The sequence below is a fragment of the Nanorana parkeri genome, unplaced genomic scaffold (genome assembly GCF_000935625.1).
Source record: "Nanorana parkeri isolate BGI_ZX_2015 unplaced genomic scaffold, ASM93562v1 scaffold639, whole genome shotgun sequence".
Lineage (NCBI taxonomy): Eukaryota > Metazoa > Chordata > Amphibia > Anura > Dicroglossidae > Nanorana > Nanorana parkeri.
This window is the reverse complement of record NW_017306907.1, coordinates 353,002-375,176: the sequence shown is the minus strand read 5'-3', so window position 1 is coordinate 375,176 and position 22,175 is coordinate 353,002. Positions and strand designations below refer to the sequence as shown.

The 22,175-nt window shown below is 39.9% G+C and overlaps 1 protein-coding gene across 7 annotated transcripts in view; it reads left to right on the top strand.

The window, feature by feature from the left end:
- The window catches only part of GRIA4 (glutamate ionotropic receptor AMPA type subunit 4), a 288,436-nt gene that overhangs the window by 245,557 nt on the left and 20,704 nt on the right, over positions 1-22,175 (top strand). For all 7 annotated transcript variants that reach the window (XM_018563191.1, XM_018563190.1, XM_018563195.1 and 4 more), the window contains exons 10-13: positions 3,377-3,583; positions 4,520-4,890; positions 11,055-11,253; positions 16,046-16,293. In XM_018563191.1, the coding sequence (XP_018418693.1) occupies positions 3,377-3,583; positions 4,520-4,890; positions 11,055-11,253; positions 16,046-16,293 (1,025 nt within the window). The remainder of the gene's footprint in view (positions 1-3,376; positions 3,584-4,519; positions 4,891-11,054; positions 11,254-16,045; positions 16,294-22,175) is intronic.

Genomic DNA, 22,175 nt, shown 5'->3' with positions numbered 1-22,175 from the left:
TAGCACCAGCCAATCTAGAGAACTCTCTCTACAATGTCAGGGGATTACTAAATTTGCCTATTAAAATTTTTATAAGATATGGTTTAATATACTTCTAATACACTATATTGCCAAAAGTATTGGGACGCCGGCCTTTACACGCATATGAACTTTAATGGCATCCCAGTCTTAGTCTGTAGGGTTCAATATTGAGTTGGCCCAACCTTTGCAGTTATAACAGCTTCAACTCTTCTGGGAAGGCGGTCACAAGGTTTAGGAGTGTGTCTATGGGAATGTTTGATCATTCTTCCAGAAGCGCATTTGTGAGGTCATGTACTCATGTTGAACGAGAAGGCCTGGCTCGCAGTCCCTGCTCTAATTTATCCCAAAGGTGTTCTATCAGGTTGAGGTCAGGACTCTGTGCAGGCCAGTCAAGTTCCTCCACCCTAAACTCACTCATTCACGTCTTATGGACCTTGCTTTGTGCACTACTGCACAGTCATATTGGAACAGATAGGGGCCATTCCCAAACTGTTCCCACAAAGTTGGGAGCATGAAATTGTCCAAAATATCTTGGTATGCTGATTCCTTAAGAGTTCCCTGTACTGGAACTAAGGGGCCAAGCCCAACCACTGAAAAACAACCCCACACCATAATCCCAGACACGTCCATCGAATTGCCAGACAGAGAAGCGTGATTCCTCACTCCAGAGAACACGTCTCCACTTCTCTAGAGTCCAGTGGCTGCTCGGCCGTGGAAACCCATTCCATGAAGCTCTCTACGCACTGTTGTTGTGCCAATCGGCCACATGAAGTTTGAAGGTCTGTAGCTATTGACTCTGGAGACAGTTGGCGACTTCTGGGCACTGTGCGCTTCAACATGGATTGACCCCGCTCTGTCATTTTATGTGAAAGGAATATAGTTACATAAACCACAGAGAGACCTAGTAAAACCATTTTTCCTGTTTTCTCCCTATGTATACATAGTCCCGTTGAATTTCACTACTCAGGTAGAATAAAACATGTAATATTATTTTGTAATGAATTTGTTTTTGGATTTTAAGAAGCTTGAGGTTTTTTTCACAAACTGAAATTTTATTATGGTGGTACATAATTATTTGCCTATGAATCTGTAAATATATTTTATATCATTATTAGTTATTACATATAGTATGTTTCAGTTACATAATCACTTTAAGATTAAAAATAACATTGCAAAATAGCGATGATCTGCTTCCTTTAACAACCAATACAATTTCAGTTACTAGCGAATCTCTTGCAATCCAAGTGTTGGCAGCTGCAGACAGATCAGGGGATATTTTCTATTTCCACTGAAATTGCCTTTACCGAAATGAATCAGTGAAATATGACGTAACATCAAATAAAAGATTTACATTTGGATATCTTAAGTATAACTGAAAAACTAAAATGGGCACCTATAGACACATTCCATATTTTTTAAAACATTGTAACTATTGTTTTCTCATCCATATTTTTGCTCCTTGTAGTTTAAGTCACGAAACCTTATGTGTATTTTGTTGTATGATTAGAACAGTGTTGTATTATCGACATATATTGTTCTTTTAGTACTTTTCAATGTATATGCTGTCTTCATTACATTAAGGTGTTTGTTAAACTTTTTTGTTTGTTTGAAATTTAAATCCGGTGGAAAATCCACTGCATTTTAAAGAGTATTTTCACCTTTATGTGTTTACAAGTCTATTAATGTATATGTACCTCTGTAATCTACGTGCATCAGATTTCTAGCTGTGAGAGGGCTGTTGAAGTGTATATGTTGACATGGAACATCAAGGGAAAGTAATTCTCAAACTATAACCTAGTACCTTATTTTTAGTGTGTTAAGCCAAGTGGCATTTGAGAACCATGATTTGTACAATTCTTAAAGCAGCTTAAGGTAAAGGCATCAATTTATTATGTTACTAGAAAAGGAATTTAAAACGAGGTTGAGCTTATTATTTTATAGTGAACCTGACTTAGCCTAAAAAGTGTCTAATATCACAACAGTGCCAAAGTAAAGTATCAGTTTTAGTAGTAGCTATCGAAGCTATCCCAAGTTGAGGTTAAGCCCCACCACTTCCTGGTACTAAGCTCCACTTTTTATAATCCAGTTAATTAACATAGTCCAGTGGGCAGTAGAGGCTCCGGTATTTGAAAATTAAATGACATGGGGTTGGCATTAGTAGCAGGATGAGGTAGGCATTCATTTTGAATTAAGGAAAAGTTAAGACCCTGTACACAGCCTGGACCTAGAATCCAAGGGTCTCCACAAAGAAATGGAGATTATTTGAAGATTAACCTAAGAGTGTAGGTATCACAAGGTACCAACACTTCAGCGCTGTTGTTACCTTGGACACATTTAGGGCCAGTTAAGTTTCACTTCAGGAACCACTGGTCACGTTAAGGGTTCTGGGGAGCCTGTGCTTCCAGTGACATAATATGCCATCAGCATTAAGCATCAGCTGTAATTTTATAAACTTGGTTTCCGAGGCTTTCCAACCTTGTATGAAACCATTTGGCAGATGTTCTAATCAAAAATTTTCCCAGCGCAAATGAATCACAGCAAGCCTTCCTCCTTAATTGATTCCACCTGATCACACTGGGGCAGCTCCACAAGGCAGGGAACCCTAACATCTATAGAATGACAAAAAAGGAGAGCGCCCACTCCATGTGAAGGATCGTTTAATAATTTGCTTTTAAAAAATGGTAATGTACTCACAAGAGAAAAGTGACACAAGCATATTCAATGGTTCACCTCATAGGAGGCTATCGGCAATCAGAAGCCACAGAACAGCCAAGTCAGCTCACGACCGAAGTCGTCTTCCAGCAGCGAGTGGCAAGAGTTAACGCATTTCTGGGGCATGCCCCTTCCTCAAAACCCTTGCCACTCGCTGCTGGAAGACGACTTCGTTTGTGAGCTGACCTGGCTTCACTGTGGCTTCTGATGGGCAACAGCCTCCTGTGAGGGGGATCATTGAATACGCTTGTGTCACTTTTCTCTTGTGAGTACATTACACATTTTTGAAAGCAAATTATTAAACGATCCTTCACATGGAGTGGGCGCTCTCCCTCTTTGTCATTCTATAGATGTTCTAATCAGCCCAAATTTGCAGATCCCTTGGCGATTGTGATATTGTTTATAGTTAATAAGTTATGGCTTGATCTGCATCTTGCAGTGGATTAAGTTTGTTGCCTAAAGGTGGAAAAACCCACTGACCTTGTAATCAGTGCAATAAACCTTTTGTTAGTGGATTCCAGGTTATGTAATTTGCTAACATCACTGTGTAGATACCTTGTAACCTGTATGAGAACATGAGGCACCGCCACCTAAAATCATTTCAAGCATGTTTCTCTTTCAAGTTATCCTTTTTTCATTATAGGAAGCCCCTTATGTAATGTACAAGAAAAACCATGAGCTGTTGGAAGGAAATGATAAGTTTGAAGGATATTGTGTAGATCTGGCCTATGAAATTGCAAAACATATTGGTATCAAGTATAAAATTGCCATTGTTCCTGATGGAAAATATGGAGCAAGAGATTCAGACACAAAGATCTGGAATGGAATGGTGGGAGAGCTTGTATATGGGGTAAGCATATACTTTAATATCATAGAATTACATACAAAGATTTGCATTTTATGATTGTATAGCTGTAGTATCTAAATCAAACACTCTGTTAGTTGCAAACAAAGCAGATTTAAACATTGCATTGGTAAATCACATTTTACAATTTGCAAAATAATGTAAAATCCCCCATCCAGTAATAACAAATAGCACCAGTAAGGTGGCACATATTGTTACATCTGCTCTTCATGCGATTCTCTGGGTGCTTCTATATTTTTCTGTATGACAAATTCCAGTGGCTGCTGTATGTTCAGAAAATGAATGCCTGTCCAGTACACAGCCCTGAAAATGTATGCTGGGTGTGAGCCATGCAAGAAGAGAAAGCTGTACTCCCTAATTTTCCAGCTAACTAAAATGACACACTTAACTCTCAGTTAGAGGACATAATCAATCAATATTGAAAACTTTATTATTATTAATTTAGTTTTAGTGGCTATTTTATAATAACCTATACGGTAGAGTAGAGTATTTTCCTTTCTCTACCCTCTGTTCTGTCATTTACTGCGATGTTTCCTGTCTTTTCTGTAATTCTAAAGTTAAAAAACTATAATTTTTGTGAAAATGAATGCATTAAAGCAACCCTGTTAGGGTATTAAAACAAAGCTGTAAGGTTCTTGTTAAAGAAAAGGTAGTGTACTCACCTCTCTGGCTGCTAAGCTGTGGGATCTAAAAATAATGGCATCAAAAAGTAAGCAAATTAGGTAGTCCACTGTTCAGGTTTGCATTAATTGTTAATCAATCCCAGCATGGATGCGTTATTGCCTGGTTTTGAGGGAGCATTGGCTAGGTTATTTAGGTGTTGAGCACTTAGATTTTTCATAATTACATGTATTCTAAGGGAAAATGTAATGCAATATTATAAATGATCACCTCAAAAGTAATGTATTATCTGTTTTACAGAAAGCGGAGATTGCTGTGGCTCCTTTGACTATCACCCTGGTGCGAGAGGAGGTCATTGATTTCTCTAAACCTTTCATGAGCTTAGGAATTTCCATTATGATAAAAAAGCCACAAAAATCGAAACCAGGAGTCTTTTCATTTTTGGACCCATTGGCTTATGAAATTTGGATGTGCATTGTTTTTGCCTACATTGGCGTCAGTGTAGTTCTTTTCCTCGTAAGCCGATTTAGTCCTTATGAGTGGCATACGGAAGAACCGGAAGATGGGAAGGACGGACCCAGTGACCAACCTCCAAATGAGTTTGGAATTTTTAATAGTCTTTGGTTCTCCCTTGGAGCTTTCATGCAGCAAGGATGTGATATATCACCAAGGTTTGTATGCAAAACTTCCATGCAAAATGTCTAAATGCATGTTTAAACACTGGAAACATGTGAATCTGGAAACATTTTTAATAACCCCATTACATTTAAAGATGATGCATTCCAACAGTAAAACTCCGTATTTGGTGGGTTTTCTGTTGTTATTAAACACACTGGAATGTATGAAGAATCTTGCAAAACATTTCTGGCCTGAATCACAATTCAGCTTTAATATTTCCAGCAAATCTCAGGGCAGGAGCCCTGAAGACAGGTTAGAACCAGGGTTATTTTTTATGTGCAATTTTTTTGGCATTTAAAGGATAAGTGCATTTTTAAATAAAGTGCACCTATCCTTTGAAACCCTACTCTGATGTAACTTACCCACCCTCCCTCTCCCCACATGTATACTTTATTCGATCAGATGGCCATGGCTCTGCTGTTTGTTTATATCCAAATCCATAGGTCTTCAGTATCCTTGTCTTGTTTGCGCATTACAATGGGCATTTCTATGGGGTCACCTCCTGAGGCTGGAGTTTCTTGGGATACAGCCCTATAGAAATCTAAGGGCTGTTATATGCCTTTGTTCAAAAGTGCACTTATACTTAAACTACAAAATATCACTGTTGAGTAAAACTAGTGTTGAATGTGAACCAATGCATTCCACCATTTTAGGAACACAAACTTGTGCATACATGGAAAGGTCACATATGCACACATACAGGCATAGAAGCAGGTTTCGTTGGATTCAAACACTGTGGACAATGCCAGTTGACATGACAATACACATTTAGGGGTCTCTTTATAAAAACAATACAAAGCTATTTTTCAAAGGAAACTGCATTTACATTTGTTCTGGACAAATTAACCATCTGTGGTGAGAATGGGGCAAAATTGAATGTTCTTAATGCTACTTGCTCTTCTGTTTGAATGTTCTCCAAATATTATGGGCAGTAGTGAAGTGGGAAAATATCACAATTTGGCCACTAGATGGAGTTGATCATCATAAGAACTAAATACATCTTAGGGGGTTATTCACTTAGTTGTTGAAGGCAGCCAAGTGAATAACCAACTCAAAGTAAAGGGGGCCTAACCCTGTTCGGCTATTCACTTCAGCCGTTTACAGCTGAAAGCAGCTGTGCATTGGTTGCCCTCTGCTCTCTTCACTTCACTTTGGAGGAAGACATTTGCCTCAGCCACTCCAACAACTGGATCGGCTGAGGCGAGCGTTCGGCAGTTAATTCACTGCTTTTTGGCTCTTATTCTCAATGGCGGGCCGAGCAGCAGTGAGTGAATAAACAAATGGTGCCATGCAGCTTGATTATTCTGTTTGCTACCTCAGAGGTAGCAAACAGAATAAAAAAAAAAATGCAAACAAAACGGGGAAAAAAACACAGCATGGGGTCTCCCCAAAAGCCTGCCGACCCCCAACCCAAACTCCGGCTCCTGTTTGATATGTGACGGCAAAATTGTCAACAGATAGGCGGAGCTAGCGGTGACATCACCACTGGCTCTGCCCATTGTCATTTGGCCGGGACCTGTCAATAGCGATTTCACAGCTGAATGACAACAAATGGGTGGAGCCAGTGGTCATGTCACCGCTAGCTCTGCCTATCTTGACATTCAGCCGACACCTGTGAAATTGTTCATTTAGTTTGGGTCGGGTCGGCAGGCTTTTGGGGGGACCCTGCGCTGATTTTTTTTTCTTTTCTTGTATTTGTTTACGGGGGAGAATGGTCTGCTTCGGCAGAGCGTTCTCCCCGCTTCTGCTGTGTGTTCGGCTCAGCTGTGCTCTTCGGCTGAACCAAAGGCTTACAGCAGCCGAAGTGAGCCGAAGGATTAGCAGAAGGTTCAGCATAATCCTTCAGCTCGATGGTTAATGAGCAAAAGGTACAATGTAACAATTCCAGAAAATGCTGGGGGGATTAGCAGATAAATGCCACCATTGTACAGTAATAGCAATTTTATGTCCAGATATACAGTACATATATATATACACACAGGTGAAACTCGAATAATTAGAATATCGTGCAAAGTTCATTTATTTCACTAATGCAACTTAAAAGGTGAAACTAACATATGAGATAGACTCATTACATGCAAAACAAGAGAGTTCAAGCCGTGATTTGTCATAATTGTGATGATTATGGCTTACAGCTCATGAAAACCCCAAATCCACAACCTCAAAAAAGTAGATTATTACATGCAATCAATAAAACAAGGATTGTACATAGAACAATATCGGACCTCTGAAAAGTACAAGCATGCATATGTACTCAGTACTTGGTTTGGGCCCCTTTTGCAGCACTTACTGCAATTACTTTTGCACGATATTCTAATTATTCGAGTTTCACCTGTATATATATATTAAACATCTGTTTGGCTGGAGTCCCCATGTAAACCACATTGAAGTCTGGGAATAATGGTTGTCAAAATCTTTGTGCACACAACATAGAGATTTCATATTTCTCAAGTCATCCGTGATAATTTTTATGACATTGCCTTTTTGTTTGAATATTTTATTGCTACGGCTTTATATGTGCATAAGATAGTAATACTTAGGGGTTGATTTACTAACCTTTTAAACACACCACGAATGTGTATACACCTCTGTAGTGTGTTCCCTCCCAGCATGATCTATGGGAGGAATCGAAACACCTTTGTAGTGTGTACACACCCAGCAGGTGTGTTGTGCAAAGCCCTGCAATGAATTGCAAGGTAATGTGGTGTAAATTAGCTCTATGTTATGTTGCTTGCGTTGATGAATCCAGGAATGTAAATGCATGAGCTAACCATTTTTGTCTAAACTGTGAAGCAGCATTATATATGCATCATGTGCATGATTTTTCCATATATGGCATTAGTGGAAATATGCTTTTAGAGACTTTTTGCTTGATAAATACGTTTTGCTGTGTGAAAATCACACACACCTGGTGTGTATGTGTGTTTAGGTTAGTAAATCACCCCCTTAATGTCTTATAAATTAAACTGTAGAAATGTACAGCCATCTGAAGCTTTATCTCTTAGGAGGGCACAATAAATAAGTAAATAAACTAAATAATTTATCAAAGATGAGTAAAAGATTTGTCTACACAGAGAAAATGCCTGACAAATACCATGAGAAATATACAGAAAACAATTGCCAAGAGGCAGGCAAGCTGTAGGAGTTGTAGCTCTCCACATGGTTTGTAGGTTAAGCAGTCACATTGTAACTTCACAAGCCCCATGTATAGAATTCTCATCCCTCTATCATTAACAGTACAGGCTAGGATCTCCAGTCCACTGTCTTTCATGTGGTTCTGCAAAACCAGATTTAATCATTAGACAGCACTGCAGGTAATACCCAGAAGTACATCCCCTGGTTCTTTTAAAAACCAGTAGCCACACAATCTGATTGTACAGTCTCCCTTACCAACAACAACTACATAGTGCAAAGGCCTGCTTGATTTGATTAGATATAATTGATTTGATTGGCCCTGGCACTATGTCATTTTTGATAGCTCTATAGAAGGTTGTACAATCAGTTTGTTATATGTGCAGCGAGCTAAAGTGGAACTATACACACCTCCACTCCAGAAATGCAACATCATTGAGCTTCTTTTGCAACACTGACATCTTTTCCCCGACTTCCTCCAGGTTCAGAAGCCTACCTGTTAACAAATTGTTACTTTTAAAGTTTTTAAAGGAGAACTATGGGGTTCTATCTTTGTTTTATTAATGCATTCCTTAGGCTAAATAAGTAAATAATGTAATTTACTCTAATTAGCCAAAATGCACAGTAAGGATGTAAAACCTTATTTAAGGTGGTGGGCGGGGCTAAGCGCCGCAATGAGAAGACATCCCAGCGTATCTGACGGGATCCTCCCCACTGATGACTGACAGTGATTCTTGAGAGCTGCTGCGCGTCCACGAATATATGGACATGCGCAGCAGCTCTCTCCTTACCTGCATGTCCCCGTGTGCCAGCTCCTTCCCCCCTCTCTCTCTCTCTCTCTCCCTGCTGACACTGACATACCAAAATGATCGTGGATCGCTGATGACAGAGGGGAAGGAGCTCTCTCTTCAGCATTTACTACAAATGGGAAAGTCCATATATGGTAAATGATGTCACTGGAGATCCCTGCTGATCGGATCCGCTGATCAGTCGTGTCTTCTCATTGCGGCGCTTAGCCCCGTCCACCGCCTTACTGTGCATTTTGGCTAATTAGAGTAAATTACATTATTTACTTATTTAGCCTAAGGAATGCATTAATAAAAAAAAGATAGAACCCCATAGTTCTCCTTTAAGTACTTTAAGTCATGTTCAGGGCTGCACACAACTAAAGGAGGGATTCCCTGTTTTTCACAGCAAATAATGTGGATTCTAAAAATATGTTTGTGGGGACAAAGCTTGATTCTCTGTTGCAACTTTACAGATATGCACAACCTTAAAGGGCAAATTTGTCCTCCCCATACTACTGGAACTCTCTGTACATTCCTATAAATACAATTATAGGAAGCATGGGGATGCTGTACCTCTTGCCTTTTAGTGGACTGAGGGCAAGAGGTACAGCATCCCCATGCTTCCTATAATTCTCCTAACAGATTTTCAAAAGGAATATATGGAGAATGTACAGTACTTCAGTAAATTATACCAGAGCAGCTGAGAAGCCAAGCTTGAACTGTAGTAGCTGGAGAACTGTGAAGATCTGTGAGGTTCTGCTTTAAATATACATATATCTTGCAATTGGTAGCTTATTAGTGCTGCCACCTTAAAGGATAAGTGCAATATTGCATTTTACTTTTTTTTTTTTTCTAACACTCCCCCCAACACTTAGATCATAGAATATATTTACCCAAAACATCACTTTTTCTGAGATGCCCTGACAAGTTGAGAGATAGATTTTCTGGTGAATTGATGCCACGACATATGGCCACAGGTCCAGACTGGGGTATATCTGAACACATCAAAGTGCTGGTAGAGGGTAGGGGGTAAAGAAGGATATGTCTATTAGTGCTCTTTTTTTATAACTGTCAGAAAACATGGAAGCACATAATACTAGAATAGACCTTAAAACCACTCTGGGAGGAATTAATAAAAAGTATATGAGACAAACTTTATCTCAACTGAAGTGCAGCCAATCAGCTTTTGCATTTTCATTTTCTAAGCTCTTTGGAAAAAATAAAATATATAAGCTGATTGGTTGTTATGTGAAACCCCACCAGTTAAGATAAAATTTGTCTCAGACACTTTTTAATTCTCCCCTCTATCTTTGTGCCCCCTTTCCCTCCGACTCATACCTTTACAGTGCTTCACTACTGCTCTATTCCTCTGCGATAGCTGATAGTGCTTGCAGATATGGGGGAACACGTGACCTTCTCTTAAAGGAGAACTATGAGGTGAGTGTTTTTCACTCACCTCATAGTTCCAGCTGACCTGTGACAATGAGACTGTCACAGGTCGGCTCAGTAGATCGGGAGGTGAGCGAACACATATCAGCGTTCGCTCACCTCTCGATCCTGTCACGGCTCTCTGCCGTGACAGGGGAGGGGCTGAATTCCCCCCTCCACGCTCCGATCTGCCAGCGCTGACTGGCGAAACGGACGGAGGAGGGGGCGGGTACAGCTGGCTCCGCCTCTAGATAGGCAGAGCCAGCTGTTAGTCACGCAGTTGGGCGGATCCAGACATAATTGTTGGGATCCGCTTCAGCTGCTGCTCGCGGTATACTGCGGTGTCTCAGTATACCGCGAGCTGCAGCTCGCGGTATACTGAGCCTAGGGTGATGGGAGGACGCTAGTTTGAGTCCTCCCGTTACCCTAAGGAGAACTAGGGGGGAAAGCCTTAATCCCATAGTTCTCCTTTAAGATACAGTGGTCAGACCTAAGAAGCTAGTCGCCAGGCCTGAACATTTTTCTCCAGCTACACAGGGTTAGTACTCCTGGTTTTAACAAACATGTAGTGGGAAGTCTGGCCTGTCAAGGTGACAAAGTCTGTTAAGACACAAAATCAGGAAATAAAAATGTCCTTCGTGACATTTTACTTCTAACTTTAGAATAGGTGCTCTTTAATTTTAAACCATTTTTGGGTCATGTTGACATTAGTTTACTCTGCACCACCATGTGTCTTTGTTGTATGTAATGAAATGTGAATGCTTAAAAACAAGACAGCTGAAATCCTGTACTGACACATTCATGTTTAGATCTCTCTCAGGTCGCATTGTTGGAGGCGTATGGTGGTTCTTTACCCTCATTATTATCTCATCATACACGGCTAATTTGGCTGCCTTCTTAACGGTTGAAAGAATGGTTTCACCAATAGAAAGTGCTGAAGACCTTGCCAAACAAACAGAAATTGCATATGGAACACTCGATGCTGGGTCAACAAAAGAATTTTTCAAAGTAGGTGAATGTGCAAATAACAGTGTTTTTTTATCAGTTTTATTATTTGAGTAACAGATATCAGCTTTAATTAATGTAACTAATTTGTGAAGCTGATATATTTGTCTACTTCATAATGCTAATTTTGCCTATCAGTGGTCAGCCAACAAGAGCAGTATGAAGTCCTTTTGGGTTGATGGGTTAGAGTAATTAAATGGTAAGTTCAGTTAATGTCATGATTGTAGTATGTAAACAACTCACAGCTATGTGCCCCTTTTATAAATGATGTTGTACCCTTAGGAGTCTATAAAAAAATCCAAAATCCATAGGGATGGAAGAGCAAACCACAGTGTCACAAAAGTAATGAATCCAAAACTTTCAAAACCTATTTTACAATACTCTGCTGACCTTTAGCAGAGCCATAAGACATACATGCTATATCATTCACCATCTAGTACAGGTGCTTCCTGTCATTGACTCTTGGGATCTTTGAATTGGTTTAGACTTTTTGAACTAAGTAGACAGTAGTGAATGAAAAAATATGAGGTGCTTTATATGACTCTCTCTATATATATTTATAATCTCTATAACCAAATACTGTATTGTGTTCAGCCCTGCAAGACTTTAATTGGACTTGCATACTCTAATATTTTCAAAAATATTACCTGCTTAAAAAGATATTCTAGGTTGCAAGATAACTTCCCTGTTTCAAAATAAGTGCCTCTAACTACCTCAATTGCTTGTATCAAGATGGCTATAATAGTGTAAACCAATGATGGTGAAGTTTGTTTACACTAACCTAACATTTTAGTAGAACTTCTGTGTGCAGTTTATTCACATAACAGATGTAAAATTTGATCTTGTACTTTTGTCATCTGCTGGTCTTTAACTAGCATTGCAACTCAGATCTCTGCTGTGCACAGCTGCCCTGATCAGAAAAGCTTAAGCAGACTGCTGGACATTCAGCCTGTGATTAACCAACAGATTAGTTTGATTAGATTAGGTCTGTCTGATGCCCTGGATTACTCCTCCCATGCCCTAGATTACTGTTCTGATTTGATGTGATTGGCCTGTTATCTCTGCTATTGTGTGTCATTGCTCTGTCGTATTTGTCTGGAACCTGGACTCTGTTTAGGATCAGTTTGTCTACACCTGATATGAACATCAGCCTTCTGACTCTGGTGCTATCTGCTGCTGGTTCTGATCATTTATCTGAAGTCTTAAACTGCTCTAGCAGCTGTCCCACCTGCTGGTTTTGTTGCCACCCTGGTGACAGAGTGAGTCCACTGAACTTTGTCTGACAACAGAAGATACATTCTTGACTAAAAATGAGCATATGTACAGATCAAAATGGACTGTCATAGACAGAATACAAAGGACAGAAAGAGTAAAAAGAGAGTGTATTGCTATTAACAGGAGAGGTATTACTTACAACTGATCTCTGGGAAAAAATTCACCAAAATGAAAACAAAAAAACCTTGAAAAACTATTTTACACTCATCTAATTCCATGTCCCTAACCGGCTCCACTTCCGAGAATAATTACCAGTTTATCTAATGCTGCAGTAGACCAGTCACCTCTTCTTGATGTCATCACACTGATGCAGTCTTATGTATCCTGAGAGGACCCTGCTTATGAACAGCCAATAATAAGTGGCCTTGTCACCAAGTCAAAAATGCGGACACCTGAAGAAGGACTCCCTTGTCCTCTGCAGGGAAGAATAAAACTCGGGACTCAGCGTGTTGCATGACCACAAATTAAGATAATTTTGGGGGGTGGAGGGGAAGGGTTAAACTCAGGAGTTTAGCTTTAAGGTCTTATTTTTGTTTTATACCACCTAGTTATGTTATTTAGATTATTAATCTCAGTAATACACAGTCAACTATGTATCTATGTTTGTCAACATGTATATAAGCTTTACTTGCTATTTAAAGTACTAAATCACTGTCTGGAGCCTGATTTAACATGGCATAGAATACACAAGAGGTACAGTTCATAAATATACTTTCATGAAATTGGTGCCTCTGTGATTTGATTGATGGTGTTTGCTGCTTACGTGAGATAGCTGAGTTCCTGGCAGCTGAACACAGCAAGTGTATTCTGGTATAGCAGCAGTGTTTTGGTATCCATACATTTAACAAATTTATGAAAGAGCTTTAGTTTACTTTGCCCCAGGCGAACATGTATTATGTTTGTCATTTGCATCGCACTTATTGATCTGGGCACATGAGGTAAAGGGTGTCTCTATGTATAGATCATTACCTCTTATTCCTTGGGGAGCTTAAAGAAGCAAAAAATAATTACAAGAACATCATATGAGAAATCCAGTATAACAGTTGCTGGCATTGATGGAATTGTTATGTATGAGATGCCCAGTGGGAATTGTTTCCTCTATTAATGAGCCTTAGTCCCAGTAATACAAGAAAATGTTAAGCCCAACTGCAGCCAAAACTTGGTGAAGGTAGACATAGACACAGCATAGTTCTCCCTGATAACCAGGATGGACAGAAACAACCATTTATTCTGTGTGTTTGGTTTAGGAGATGAGCAAATTTGCTGATAAGCACACCTTCCAGTTTAGTAATCTCTACTGCTTTGAAATTAGATGTTTTCATGGACTAGATGGACTGCATGTCCTTTGCATAGGAGTTATTCTTTAGGGAAGAAAAAAGTAATAAAGCAATACTATATATTAAAATGTTTAAAAAGTTACTATAAATATACTGTATATCATAGCTATAAATATACATATTATAAATATATAATATAATACAAATATATATATAAAGAGAAAGCATGAAGGTCACCTTACAAAATATGTATGCATATATTAAGAAATGTAAACCCAGTCACATAATATTTAGCATGTTAATATAATTTTAAAAGCTGTTTTTAATCATTTTAACTCTGCGAATTTCATTAAAATTCCCTGCAATCCTGCCATAAAGATCTATGTTCAGACAGGCACTTCCTGTTATGGGGTAACAGCCGTATCCCAGTGCACTGTTACCCTGTCAGATGTGCACCTGCTAGAGCGTACAAGTGACCATGCATACACAGAGGCTTGATATACTGCTGTCAGTGTTAGGAAGCCAGTCCAGAACAATGATGTGCAGCTGATGCTTGGGGTAGGTGAATGCAGGCAATAAGTGGCTGAAAGGAGACCGAGGAGACCAGCAGCACTGATGCTGAATACAGTTTTTATGGGAAAAAATATATGGCAGTTGTTGATACACAGTGCCTTCACCAACAAAATGTTGTCCAGTTATGGTGTAGTGCTATTTAAATTATAAAGTGAGAAAGAGAAATAAAGCCATACCCTGTTTTTGGGTTTAGTCCTCCTTTGGGAACAAAGGAGTACATTTACTAATGTGCTCCTGTGACTCAAAGTCAGCATCTAGCAGGCCACTGTCCACTATTTGGTTAAAGTGCAGAGCCGCACTGCAGCCAGGAAAGATCTCGAAAATATCGTTGGGATTCACTCCGCTGCCTGATTGACAGCTGTTTCTTTTCTCTAGAGTCAGAGCCAGCTGTGCCCGTCCCTTTCCCTGTTTGTCCCTCCAATGAGTGCTAGAGGAACAGAGTATGCAGGGAGAAGACAATGATCTGAGTGATCATCGGATCGAGAACATTCAGCTGTCAATCTATAGAGGCGGCATGTGACAGATGAAGTGTCACATGCCGTCTCTAAGTATTGGGAAGAGTACATTTTCCTCTCCTAATACTTCTCCTTTAATATGGCACCACACAATGTCTGCTAAGCTTCCCTTAGTATCATACTTTTGTTCCCAGTAATTGAACTTCAGTTCAGGTCTGTTGTAAAATAAAACTTAATGCACCGTGCTGTTTAGTTAAAAGGGATCTGGGAAAACTACATACAGTCCAACACTAGAAGGTATACGCAAGATAATCAAAGAGCGGAAATCCATCATAAAAGAGGAGGAAACTCTGAAAGAAATCTTCCAGCAACCCCCAATTTTGGCCTTTAGTCAATTACCGAACCTAAGGCATGAGCTAATCGGCAGAAAACTTTGTTGTGACAAGGACGCAAATTGCAACAAGGACACAAACCTTGCAATAATAAATGCTACAAACTGTGCAGCCACTCCAATCCATCAAAAAGTGTTGCACACACAAAAAGAAACTTCAATACTACAGGATCATATGGCTGCACCTTCAGTAATTTGGTATATCTCAATCATTGAAACACATACAACCAAGAATGTTACCGTGGTGAATCAAGACAAAAATATAAAAAATAAATAAATAAAATATTCCTGGCCACCTCTGCTGTATCTTCCAAGCACAGCACTCGTTAAACCTGTGCACGTTGCTCTGGATGCATTGAGAAACTGTCCCCTTTTGTTTTGGGTATTTCTACTCTTTTAATGGATTATTGTTACCTTAATGCTGGGTAAAGCAACCTTAGCCAACTGTTGTGGAACTACATAAGGCATTGCAAGACACCCACAGGCATGACTCCCAGAGGCAGATGCACGATGGGGTTTTACCACAGCTAGGGGGCCGAGATTGCTTACCCCTGCCTTAGCGGATACAGGGTAGTTTATATTAGTTTTGACCTACTGGCTCCACACTTGCTCAGTTATGTAATTTTTATTTAAAACTGCTGCATAGTTACAAATGTCAATGACCTTCAAATTACCTGTATGCCAAATCTATCAGAAAATATATTGCATTCTTTCTTGCCAAATTGTTTGTAATGTTTCTCTTGTTTGAATTTTTTGAATGTGTTTTACTATTACTGATTAATTTCTAAACATACAGTAAGTAAAAAGAGAATCTGCTTTGACAGAGGTCGAAAATTGCAGTTTATGAAAAGATGTGGACCTATATGAAATCTGCTGAACCATCAGTATTTACCAAGACGACAGCAGAAGGAGTCGCCCGTGTACGGAAATCTAAAGGAAAATTTGCTTTTCTACTGGAATCGACTATGAACGAATACATCGAGCAGAGAAAACCTTGCGATACAATGAAAGTTGGAGGAAATCTGGATTCTAAAGGATATGGAGTGGCAACACCTAAGCATTCTCTATTAAGGTGGGTGGAATAGTATAACAATATAATATGTGTTGTTATAGTATTCCACCTTCCCTGATGTTCCTAACGTAGTTCTTTGTGTTGTACTGTGTGTGAACATAGTATGTTTCTTAACTTTCCATCTCAGTGTCTGTGCACACATTTAGTCATTTCAACATATTTAGAGCTTCATCATTTTAGGATCATGCACCAAGCAGAGCAGTGTAATACTGAGTCACCATTACATATATTAGAATTGTATCAGCATAAGATGCAGAATAAACAAAAAATAAATTGCAGCAGCTATTGATATTTCTTTTACAGGGTAAAAGCTAAAAACATAGCATAATGGTTGAAATACTGTAGATGTGGGCCTCTCCTCCTTAACCCTTTTGTGGCCAGAGGTCTTGAAGCCTCTGGCTTAAAGGATAAAAATCTGTAATAGCGGAGTCGCCAATCGGCATTCCAAGGATCAGTCCTTCAAGGTCTGCAGGGGGTGATGATCCCAAAGCTGTGCTGGCTTTTAGGGATGTAAACAAGCTGCCAAAGCACTGCGAAGAGGTTGTCTGCCTAAAGCGTTCTAGACTCCCCATCTTCTGGAACCAGCTGCCTGAAAAAATATCTAAAACTGAACTTCAAACACCCAGTCTTGTGCAGAAGAATCTGAACATATAGGGACATCTGCACATGACTGAATATTAAAGAGAAGTTGATTTAACTTCATTGTAGTTATTTACCCCTGCAGGCCTATTCAGTGTAGAGATGTGAACTTGTGTTCACTTTAAAAATAACTTCCTCGAAGAGTAGCATAGAGGCTGCCATTGCTGACTTCTCCATTGGAAAATGCTGGCAAAGATTGCAACCTTTGTTTTAAAAATATTTGGAAAAGCCACAAGGGCCTTTTCATGCCTCTGATTTGCAGTAGAATACCCATATTGCTCTGAATAAGCCATTTGCAAAGCTTTTGGTATCTGTTGAAAACAGTGCATCTTGTTCCAAATTTGACTAAATAACCTGTAAGTATTATAGAAATTGTAAATAGCTTTGTGTAAGATACAGAAATGGAATGATATTCCCATTCTTTTATTCAGTCATCCCTATAAATTAAATTTTTGTCAGCATCCATTTCAGGATAGATAAATAATTGACTAAGCAATTAACTCATTAGGCAGTTGGCAAACTAGAATTATGACCCTCGTATTGGGGATAACATTTTTGCTTTCTTAATATTGTGAATAATGAGGTCAGATGTTACGCTGTATTTGCTGGTGCATGGTCTTTTGTGTTGCATGCCTCTGCTCTCATAGTTCCAGGGTATGTAAACTGTTATGTCAAAAAATCCTTTTCTTTTATTAAAATCTCCTGTCCACCTTATTTTTTATTTTGTATTTCCCTTTTGCTATTGCGCTGTGACACTGTGTGTGGTTATGGCTTTTATCCCTGCTGAATAACCCTCTCATAATTACTTGTCACAACACTGCCTATGAACACATTATTATTCATCAACTTAGCTTTCCGTTCAGCAAATGTAAATTCAATACACCAGAACTAAAACAGAATTTTCTGCCACTACGAATTTGTATTTTTACACAGTATTAGCTTTTTTTTCTTTTTATGAGCTCATGAACCTAAAATAATAACAATAGCTGAAGCTGATAAAACTGATCTTTTAAAATTACAAGGCAAATAATATGGATGATCTTTCTAGTAAACACCTAAAACTTTTTCCTTGTGAAGATATATTTTATATATTTGTATGACCAGATATGTGTGGTCAGAACTTTACATTAGCTAGAAGATAACTCAAAGATCAGTTCATTTGACTAGTGTGATCAGCATGCTTAGTTAAACCATGCTCTGGCCCGCTTGAAAGAGATGGTCTCGGGCATGGTTCAGTTGGATTTGGGCACGGTACGCATCTGTGAGATCGATTACTGTGTCTAATCTTGGCACGTGAATGCTGGAGCAGATTAGATCCATTTATTCCCACTTATCTAGTAAGGGTAAAGAGGTAAGCACAGTCAGGAATGGCATGATGTGAGAGCAGGCCAGTGGGGGAATGGAGAAGGGCAGCAGTCATGCTCAGACACAGTACAAGGCAACCATGCCTAGTGTGAGTACCCCTTTACTAATGTGTTCTGAGTCCAGCAACCTGTTCTTTTAAGTAGTCCTGCACTGAGCAGTATCTGGAAGCAAGCAAAGAAAACATAACACTGCTTAAGATACAAAACAATAGGTGTAACCAGCAGTGTTTTGTAAAGGACTTTTCACAAATGCCTAAAGTGCATGTATTATCAACATTTTTAAATCCATTTTTGATGGAGTAGGGAAGGATTAGAACCCCTGTTGGGTTATTGCTGTTTGTATTCCTTCTTGGAAGATTCACCCACAACATTTGTCATGGAAACCATTGTCTCCATGACAGAAAGTGATGGGGCATCCAAAATGTTAGGGTCGTCACAACGAATAAGAGATCACGTTAAATCTTCTAAAGGGGCACTTGTTTTCCGGTGTCAGCTGCCTAAAGGGAATTTGTCCTGTTGCTTCTCCAGGACAGGAAGTGAATTCGAAAACAGCACACAAACAGGAAATAATAAACTGACCGGTTTCATTCCTTCCCTATGCCATCCAAAACAATAAAAAAGAAATGGCTATACATACACTTTAATGACGGATTGGGAACACAAAGACCTTCACCACACATCTACACATGCACTCTTTCAAAAACTTAGCTTGAGCTTTGCATACGTCTAAAACAGAAAGCCCCTTAGAAACATCTCATCATTCTAAGTGATTTAATTACAACATAAAAGGTAACCTAAAAGAAAGTTGGTTTCATAACAAATTGTATACTTTTAAGTAGGGATGCACCAGTGCAGATACCGAGTTTTTGGGTGAGTACTCGTACTCACCCAAATGCTCCGATACTTACCTCCGATAAATCTCCCTCGGACCGGCAGTGCCAAGGGAGCATGGAGCCGGCTTCCTTTCCAATCAGGAAGCCGGGCGGTGGGTTATGACCCCCCTCCCGGCTTCCTGATTGGCTAGGAAGCCAACTTCACGTGTTGCTAAGCAGCCTGGCTTCTTAATCAATCAGGAAGCCGGGCGGCACGTAATGACCGGCCTCCCGGATTCCTAAGTGGTCAGGAAGCCAGGCTGCCTAGTAACAAGTGAAGCCAGCTTCCTAGCCAATCAGGAGGCCGAGAGGCGGGTCATGACATGCCGCACGGCTTCCTTATTGGCTAGGAAGCCGGCTTCACTTGTTGCTAGGCAGTCTGGATTCCTGACCAATCAGGAAGCTGGACGGCACCTCTTGACTCGGCCCCGGCTTCTTGATTGGTCAGGAAGCCAGGCAGCATCTAAAGCCGGTGTTCTTTTGCTAGAACGTTTTCTTCACAGGTAAACAGGACGCCAGGTGATAGGTTATGATCCACCGCCCGACTTCCTGATAATCAAGGCACAATCGGGGCACATTGGGGACTTCCTGATAATCGGGGCAATATCGGCGAGTACCGAAAAAAAATATTGGTACTCGTACCGGTATCAGTGCATCCCTACCTTGAAGTCCCCCTTACTCACCTCCTATCCAGTTGTGGGAGTTGACATGTTTTGGCTGTGACTCTCCAGACCACATAACACCAGCTCTCCAGGACACCCATATAGGTGCAATGAACAGATAGGAGTAGAGAGGCTGCTGACACCTATTTAGCACCATATTTACTCTGTATGTGATTTCCTGAAAGAGAAAAAGGAAAGCTTGTGTTCTGTGATCACATTAGTGATTACAATAGAAATAAATTAGGGGGCCAAAGCTGATGTGAACTGCAGGAAGCCCAATTGAAGCCTCATATCTTTTTATCTCTTTACAGTCCTGTACCCCACAATGTATATTTGTGACTGATTTCTCCTTGGCAATACCTTAAAATTATGTTACCTGTCTTCCCACTACACTGCTCTTGGCAAGTAACAGCCATGCCCCCTTAGCACAAATACCCATACACAGATCTATTACAAAGGAAAAGAGGGTGTGTGTTTGGCTTGTCTGTTACAGAGGGCAAATTACTGTGAGAACTGGGTCTACATTTGGTGCCTATTGGACAGTCATAATTAAACACCCTGCTCAACTTCTCTAACTGTAAATGGATGTTGATACTACAATGTTTGTTTGACTGTATATCAATTTCTGTGACTTGAATTGGGCTTTAAAGTGAACCTGCGGCCAGGCTATGAATATTCAAATATTTATACATTCTTAATAAAAAAATTAACTTTTAACTGCAGGCACAGTAGATAAGTTCATCCTCAAACTTCACAACAGAGGCACTATAATTAAAGCTCACCTCCCTTTGCTTTTTCTGGCAGCAGAAAGTTAGCAGCTTGCCAGCTTTCTGATAAAAAACAATTATCAGGTGCCGCTAAACTTTAAAGTCTCTGTTGTTACTACTGTTGTGACATTTGAGGATGAATTACTTTACAGTACCTGCTGATACAGAGGTCAATGATGACTTGTTTTAAAGCTCATGTACTGCTTGCTAGGACTATGTAAATACTTTGTCTATAGCCTGGCCCCAGGTTCACTGTCTGTATGCTTATATTTACAGCTTCACATTTGTGGAAGTGGACACATAGGCAGGGAAGGGAGTTGCTGACTGCCTGGGGTTGATTCTGCCATTCACTTACAATATGCATACTGGCTGGGAAGTTTCAAGATAAGTGTAGACATGACATGGAGAGGTGACTATCATCTACTAGCTGATGGTTGCCCGAATACGGTTTGGCTAAGATCCTGAATGCAAAAAAGAGATGTTTTGGAGGAAGGTATCATTTTTATAACAGTGAGTATATACTGTATCTAGAAACGCATGGAAAATGCAAAGGGACTTGCAAAGGTACATGTTGGCAATCCCTTTTAATTCCTGTTGTCCTCCAAATTTTCTACATGAGAATATTAGCAGAGATAAAAAGGCAGACAAGTGTCTCTTGCTGGGAGTTGTGAAGCCAGTCTCTAGACCCTTCCTTCGATCACATGCCACCTTCCCCCTAAATATGCTCCCCTAGCTTGATTTTACCTAAACACCCACTTGCAATGACTACTACATGCCATGGCAGGATGAAGGTAAATTATATCTCCATCTCCATGACATGAAGGTGAGTGTTATTACCACTAACATGGCATGAAGGTGAGTGATATTAACACACAATATATCTTTGTGTCTACTTAGTTTTGATACTAACTGGCATTTAGTACTTACTTTTACTATAGCCAATGGTGGTGTAGCTTTCTAGGGGCATTTCAAAGTATCCAAAAAAACTGTTTGCCCTAAATAGACGCTCATGGGGGAGAGGGGAGAGTAACCTATTGCAGGTATGAAGTGTAAGCAGCCTCCCAAACCTTTTGATCTCAACATAAAAAGTTCTGACACTTCCGTGTAGTGTTGGCTCTTGGTTCTTAGCACCCACCTTGGCCCTCACTATAATGTGCAGCCTCACTGGCCAATAGGCAGTAAGAGGTGTGCAACTTACTAACAGGGAGTGTGAAAACGTTTTGCCTGTGAGAATGGTCTCAGGTTTGGTCATGACAGGAAGGATTTGGAGCCTAATGCAGGTATGTACAGGTACTTCTAGGTGGCTACACTTCATACCTATAGCAGTTTGCCCTGCTCCCCCTTCCCCAATCACAGAGTTTCTAACATAAAAAATGCATTTATTTGTGTATGCACATACCTATAATGACTATTTAAAGTGTATTTACAGCCAAACTTATTTTAGTTTTGGATAGAGTGGTGAACGGTTAGAACCACTGTCAATTCTTTGTATTGCTGTCTGTTTCCCTGTTAGGAAGATTCTCTGGTTCTGTTTGTCCTACTGACCATTGTCAAAGGGACTGAAAATTTTGGAAACAT